At 50.4% G+C, this 7524-nt stretch overlaps 1 protein-coding gene across 3 annotated transcripts in view; it reads right to left on the bottom strand.

The window, feature by feature from the left end:
• Window positions 1–6972, bottom strand: part of AMPH (amphiphysin) — a 135169-nt gene extending 128197 nt beyond the window's left edge. For all 3 annotated transcript variants that reach the window (XM_086741697.1, XM_086741696.1, XM_086741695.1), the window contains exon 1: window positions 6824–6972. In XM_086741697.1, coding sequence (XP_086597823.1) covers window positions 6824–6892 — 69 coding nt within the window. In that variant the 5' untranslated portion in view covers window positions 6893–6972. The remainder of the gene's footprint in view (window positions 1–6823) is intronic.
• Between the last annotated feature and the right edge of the window lie 552 nt (window positions 6973–7524).

The following is a 7524-nucleotide window of genomic DNA, read 5'->3' on the forward strand; positions in this document are numbered from 1 at the left end:
ACACACATTAGTTAGATTTTCAAGAGCCACTCTAGAAAAGCCCAGGAACAAGCCTTACTGAACCTGAATTTCGGAAGTGTTGTGACAGCACCAACTGTATTTGCTGTGGAGAGGGTGGTCAAACCCTGGAACTGTATCTCAGTATTTGGACACAAGCTCAGTGTGACGAGACAGGCCCTTGCATGCGTCCTAACGTGGATCAGAGGGATCAGCAGGCAGAGTGAGGCTAGAGACAAATTCCCTTGCCAGAAGAGGCCCCTGTCCAGAGTGCTCTAAGGAAAAAGACAGTCTTTAGGCAGCAAGGATTTCAAGCAATGTGGGATTTAGGAGTTCAAAGCTATGCTTTGAGTTATGCTTGAAAACAAACGAGCAGCCAGGGCATTTGAAGACCACACTTTCCTCTCTGCGCAGGGCAGCACATGCTGACAGAGCCCATCCTGCAATTATTAGCTGTAGCCATGCTAATTGCATTCCCGTACTGGGGTAGGGAACACAGTACAGGAATGCAAGCCCGTCAATTGGGCCCCACTGAGTAGAGAGGAGGTTAGGGTACCTGAATGCGTCCTGAGGAGGGCAGCAAAGCTGGTGACGGGGCAGGCGTGCCCTCTGAGGAGCAGCTGAGGACTCTGGGTTTGTCTAGTTTGGAGACCAGGAGGCTGATGGGCGACCTCCTTGCTCTCTCCAGCTTCCTGAGGAGGGGAAGTGGAGAGGGAGGTGCTGATCTCTTCTCCGTGCTGCCCAGTGCCAGGGTACATGGGAATGGCTCCAAGCTGTGTCCATCAGGGGAGGTTCAGGCTTGACAGGAGTAAGCATTTCTTTACTGAGAGGGTGGTCAACCACTGGAACAGGCTTCCTGGAGAGCTGGTGGATGCCCCATGCCTGTCAGTGTTGAAGAAGCCTTTGGACAATGCGCTTAACACCATGTTTTAACTTTTGGTCAGCCCTGAAGTCGTGAGGCAGTTGGACTAGATGATGGTTGCAGGTCCCTGCCAGCTGAAAAATTCTATTCAGTTAGGTTGGGTTACAAAGAGGAGGATAACCATGGAGATAACCAATGTTATAAATTCAGTTAGCAGTTTAAACTGAAGTTTCCAGAGGAACACAGGGATAAAAACTCAGCCTTTTCATCCAAGTAATCTTGTCCTCATAACTGATTCCTGGGTTGACCTGGCTGGACCAAAGCCACTCTATCACTTCCCCTCCTTACATTGACAGAAGAGAGAAAATATAATGAAAGGCTCATGGGTTGAGATAAGGACAGAGAGAAATCACTCACCAATTACCATCATGAGCAAAACAGACTCGACTTCTGGAAAAATTAATTTAATTTATTACCAACCAAATCAGAGTAGGATAATGAGAAATAAAACCAAATCTTAAAAACATCTTCCACCCACTCCTCCCTTCCTCCTGCGCTTAACTTCACTCCTAATTTTCTCCGCCTCCTCCCCCCTAGTAGTGCAGGGGGAGAGGGAGCAGGGGTTGAGGTCAGTTCATCACATGTTATATCTGCTACTCCTTCCTCCTCAGGGAAGGACTCCTCACACTCTTCCTCTGCTTCAGGGTGAGGTACCTCCCACAGAGGACATTTTTTCACAAACTTTTCCAATGCGAGTCCTTCCCATGGGCTGCAGTCCTTCACAAACTGCTCCAGCGTGGGTCTCTTCCATGGGGTGCAGTTCCACAGGAACAGACTGCTCCAGCGTGGGTCCCCTGCAGAGCCACAAGCCCTGCCAGCAAACCTGCTCCAGCATGGGCTCCTCTCTCCATGGGTCCATAGGTCCTGCCCAGGAGCCTGCTCCAGCACAGGCTTCCCATGGTGTCACAGCCTCATTTGGGTGCATCCACCTGCTCCGATATGGAGTCCTCCATGGGCTGCAGGTGGATCTGTGCTCCTCTGTGGGCTGCGTGGGGACAGCCTGCCTCACCATGGGCTGTACCATGGGTGCAGGGGAATCTCTGCTCTGGCTCCTGGAGCACCTCCTCCCTTTCCTTCTTCACTGACCTTGGTGTCTGCAGGCAGAGTTGTTTCCCTCACATATTCTCACTCCTCTCTCCAGCCACAGTTTTCTCTTGCACTTTCTCCCCGCCCCCCCCCCGCCCCCTTCTTAAATACGTTATCCCAGAGGTGCTACCACTGTCACTGATGGACTCAGCCTTGGCCAGTGGCAAGTCTGTCTTGGAGCTGGCTGGCATTGGCTCTATCAGACATGGGGGAAGCTTCTAGAAGCTTCTCACAGAAGCCACCCCTGAACCATTCCACTACCAAAACCTTGCCATGCAAGCCAAATACAAGCATAAACAGTTAAGTGCATCAGTGTTTCATTTCCTTTTATGACTGGGATGTAGGCTCCTAAGTTGCTCTGATGTTTTCAGAACTCTTCAGCTGACTGTTGACCACTTCCAGCAGATGTTGCAATGTAAGCACGTCCATGCTTCCTGAATTTGGGGGGAAAAGCCACTGAAGAAATACAGCGAACAGCAGTGTTATTTAGTAGATGAGACACTCACTGATTCAAAATCAAGATGCCAGGGCACATGTCCTACCATTAGAAGTACCGTTTTCTGGATTATGTGAAAAATGGAGTGACCAATTATTTCTAGTTGAATAAAATGGTGTTTCATTTCGAGTACTAGCCTAGTCCAGCCCATTTTGGACAACTGCTGCCTTCCCCTCATTAGCACTTCAGTTCATGATTAAGTGTGTGATTTCTTACTTTCTTTAGAACAGAATCATAGAATAGTTAGGCTTGGAAAGGACCTTTAAGGGTCATCTAATCCAACTCATCTGCAAGAAGCAGGGACATCTCCAACTAGATCAGGTTGCTCAGAGCCTTATCCAACTTGGCCTTGAATGTTTCCAGGGATGGAGCATCTACCACCTCTCTGGACAACCTGTTGCAGTTTCCACCACCCTCACTGTAAAAAAAAAAAACAACTATTTCTTATGTTCAGTCTAAATCTACATCCCTCTATGTTAAAACCATTACCCCTTGTCCTATAACAACAGGCTTTGCTAAAGAGTTTCTCCCTGTCATTTTTATAAGCCCCCTTTAGATACTAAAAGGCTGCTCAAAGTTCTCCCCAAAGCCTTCTCTTCTCCAGTCTGAACAGCCCCAACTCTCTCAGCCTGTCCTCATAGGAGAGGTACTCCAGCCCTCTGACCATCTTCGCGGCTCTCCTCTAGACTTGCTCCAACAGGTCCATGTCCTTCTTATGTTGGGGGCTCCAGAGCTGGATGCAGTACTGCAGGTGGGGTCTCATAAGAGCAGAACAGAGGGGCAGAATCAGCTCCCTCAACCTCCTGGCCACGCTTCTTTTGATGCAGCCCAGGATGTGGTTGGATTTCTGGGCCGCAAGGGTGCATTGCCTGCTCATGTTGAGCTTCTTGTCCACCAGTACTCCCAAGTCCCTCTCCTCAGGGCTGCTCTCAATAAGTCTCTGCCCAGCCTGTATTTGTGCTTCGGATTGCCCCAACCCATATGCAGAACTATGCACTTGGCCTTGTTGAACTTCATGAGGTTCTCACAGGCCCACCTCTCCAGACTGTCAAGTTCCCTCTGGATGGCATCGCTTCCCTCCAGCGTGTCAATCACACCACACAGTCTGGTGTCATCAGCAAACTTGCTGAGGGTGCACTCTATCCCACTGTCCATGTCGACGACAAAGATGTTGAACTGGGCTGGTCCCAATACTGACCCCTGAGCAATGCCACTTGTCATCAGCCTCCATTTGGACATCAAACCATTGACCACAACTCTTTGAGTGCAGCCATCCAGCCAATTCCTTCTCCACCGAGTGGTCCGTCCATCAAATCCATGTCTCTCCAGTTCAGAGGCATGGATTTAGCCTTACACTATTTTTAAACGTCATTTGCCATATCAAGCCATTGACACATTTACCTTGCCCATTTCCACAGTGTAGAGTAATCTAAACATTTCTGGAATCTTATGAGAAAAAAACTCAACATTATTGATATTATCAAGACTTCTCCATCACAGCGGATGACTGCTGTTGTTTAAGAAAACAGCATCAAAGGATGCATCCATGTAACTCTCCGATTTAACACTTCTGATGCAAGACAGATAGATTTGCCCAATATGAGATGTTTTAATCTAATTTATTTAGCTTTTGTTATATAAATAGTGACTAGACACACATTTATACGGGTACATGTACACCGTACATGTAAAATTTCTCCTAGACTGCAAGGAACTGAAGATAACGATAGCATCACGAGACAGATAGTTTCCATAGATTAAGGTTTATGTTTTACAACCACTCTATGTTTTTAATACATATGCTGCATCAAAAACAAATAATAGAAAACTATGTATAAATGCTTTATGAACACAATTGACTATAAGGACACATTCAGTAAACTGAAAGTGCCCAAATCCAATATAAGCAACAAGATAAAACAACTCAGCATGTATTTAAAATCCCTGTAAGCCAGTGTGATCTTACACACCTGTAAGAATGCCATCCTATTCACACCATCAGAAATCAGACAGATCGTGGACTTTTGACTCCTAATACAATTCACTTGTTGTCATCAAGTACCCAAAGCAAACAAACAAAACCCAATCATTCTGTATCATTCCTATTTGAGGGCCTTTTATTTTCTTTTTTAAAGTAAAATTTTAGCAAAAATAATGAAGGATTTTATGTTCTATAACCATCACAGAACTCAAAGCTAAGCAGCAGTGTACGCACGGGAAAATAGATGTGCACAGCTCACACAGAAACCACACATGCATGAGGGAAAGAAGAGGGAAGCAAGGATACAGAGTTACACGGTACTGTGACCTACTCTGTGTCAGGCCACCAACAGCTCTCATTCCCTGAAAATAAGCAATGTTTAGACCCATTGACATAAGAAACAATCACCACAGATGCCATAGTAAGGCCAAAACGGGCAGACACCCGATTGCGATACATGCAGATCAAACCAGACTATTTTTCCCCTTGTTAGCGTGGCTGATCACCGAAGCAAAGTCAGAGCAGCCCAGCTGTCAGAGCCCACCAGCATCCCCAGTTTGCACCCAAGGCACCCGTTGGGGTCGAGGCGGCTACCCTGGGGCTAGTGCCTGAGTCTTTGCCAGGACACCAAGATCTCAGGTGCTCTGATTAAGGTGTGCTTTCTGGTATGCCCACACGTTTCTGCAGACAAGATCTCCCACGCTTGAATATGCACAGCTGAAAGCAGTACAGACAATTTTTAAGACTTACACCAAAGCTTTACCAGACAGTTAATCTTAACACCACTGACAAAGACACAAGGAAACAAACAGCATTTTTAGGATATACTACTCCAACTACCGACCCCACGCAACTCACACTGTAAAGTCATCGGATCCTTTCAAACTATTAAAGAGTGTATTATGTGTTTCACTCAAATAGTTGCAGTCCAAACCTACAAGAGTGGAAATGCATCATGACTTGGGTATTGAAAAGTCTAGTACTTAATGACCTGTGAGCTAGACAGGAGTATTTGAAAGGGAAAAATCCATCGCTCACCTGTGATAGCTTCAACTATTAGATTCTTAAATAATGACAGTATTACATATGAGACTTTTCTACATATTAATTGTTGCAATTTTTATTCCCTTAGAGCTCCACAGAGTTCAATGTGTGGTAAAAAGGAAGTGAGGATTTATAGGCAGTGAAGTATGAGAAACAGTGGTCATAAAATATTCTCTATGAACTCGACATTAGCCCCCAAAAGAGATGAGTTGCAACGCTTGCCGACAACTGTGCCTCCCAAATTTGTGCTGAGGACAGCTTTATAACAAACCGCGCTAATAGCCAATACGGATACTATATATAGTCATGCACAAGTGCTCTTCTGCTTGGTTTGATGTCTGTATCTACAATCCTACTCTGAGATGCCCAACAGCTAAACGGGAGTTACCTGCATGGAACATTTATACCCCTCGGATTTTATTAGCCAAGATGAACAAAATAAACAATGGCAACAAGGCCCTCATCTTTGATCAGGGGCTCCTGCAAATTCTCCCCGACTTTGCCGGGTGTCCATTTCCAGGCAAGGGCAAGGCAAGAACTGGCACTGAGTTTTTCTAAGCGACAAACACCATCAGCGGCACAACATTCTGACATTTTGAGGAGCTCCCCAAAACTGAAGCGGCCGCTAACGAAGGCGTGGGCCTCTGCCAGCAGAGACACCACCCCCTCTCCGCTCTGGCCCCCTGTGGGTTTCTGTCACACGAAAGGCGGTGGGGGAAGGTTTCCGTCACACCGCTGCGGCAAGGAGGATCGCTTCAGCCGGGGATGAGCCGGCGGGGATATTAAAGGAAAGGCAATCCTCTTAGGGCGGCGGGTGGTGAGGCGAGGGGAGGCAAGGCGAACCCTCATTTCCCCGCGCGGATCGGGGCGCCAGCCCGGCCACCTGGCCTACCCCTCCGCCCCCCCCCCCCGCCAACCGCGGGCTCCCAAGGGCGAGGAACCGGCAGCCGGCTGGGGCCTGCGGCAGGTGGACGCCGGCACCGCCCGCACCCCCCCCCCCCCCCCCCGCCGTGTCCCCGTGTCCCCGAGGGGAGCGACCCGCCGCCGGGGCGCAGCGGCACCGCTGGGGGGGGCAGCGGGCGCGGTTAAATGGGCCAGTTACATAATAACGCCCCCTCCCTCCCCCGCTCCCAAACCGCCTCCCCCGGCGGCAACGGCTCCGCACCTCCGCGGGCAAGGAGCGGGGAAGCCGCAGCGGGAGGGCGAGCGGGGCCTCCTCCCTTCGCGGACGTTCCCCCTCCTGCCCGCCGGGGCGAGGCCGCCCCTCCCCAGCACCCCTTCCGTTCCCGCCCCGCACCTTCTCCTGGGCGCGGTTGAGGCGTTTCTGGACGTTTTTGGCGAAGATGCCGGTCTTCATGTCGGCCATGACTGGCGGCGGGGATAGGGAGGGAAAGGCGGGCGAAGCAGAGCCCAGCGGCGCCGAGGCAGGGATGGAGGGAGGGAGGGATGAATGGAGAGACGAAGGGAGGGCGAGGAGGAGGAGGATGAAGAGGAGGAGGGCCTTAAAGACACAGCGGGGAGAGGCGGGGCTGCCGCCGCCTCAGGTGAGCCCCCCCCGCCCCACCGCCGCGACCCGACCCCGGCCCCCCCGGAGAGGCGGCGGTTGAGTCCCCCCGCAGGGTGGGCCGCGCTGTCCCCCGGAGAGGAGTTTGTTGCTCTGGATCACAAAAATCAGCAGGAGAGAGAACGGGGATGAGGGTTATCAAAAGCCGACAGTGCTGCGGGGGTGATGGCCATGTCCGCTACTGGCACAAGCCCCCTTCGCACAGCCGGAGAGCGTCAGGCACCTCCATACTTCCCTAGAAATTTCCACCGGCTCGCAGTCGCTCCCAGTTCACAAGCTCCTTTGATGCCTTTTGGTCTGGTTTTGGGGCTGCAGCATCACGGGCCCTCAGCATGGTAGCTGGACGCTGTGCTTTGGGGTCCTGCACCCCTAGCTGGGCCCAAGCAGGGCGTGCTGGCACAGCCAGCAACTGGGTTGGGCTCACAGTGGCCACG

Source organism: Chlamydotis macqueenii, chromosome 2, assembly GCF_036417535.1.
Source record: "Chlamydotis macqueenii isolate bChlMac1 chromosome 2, bChlMac1.mat, whole genome shotgun sequence".
In the NCBI taxonomy this organism is placed as follows: domain Eukaryota; kingdom Metazoa; phylum Chordata; class Aves; order Otidiformes; family Otididae; genus Chlamydotis; species Chlamydotis macqueenii.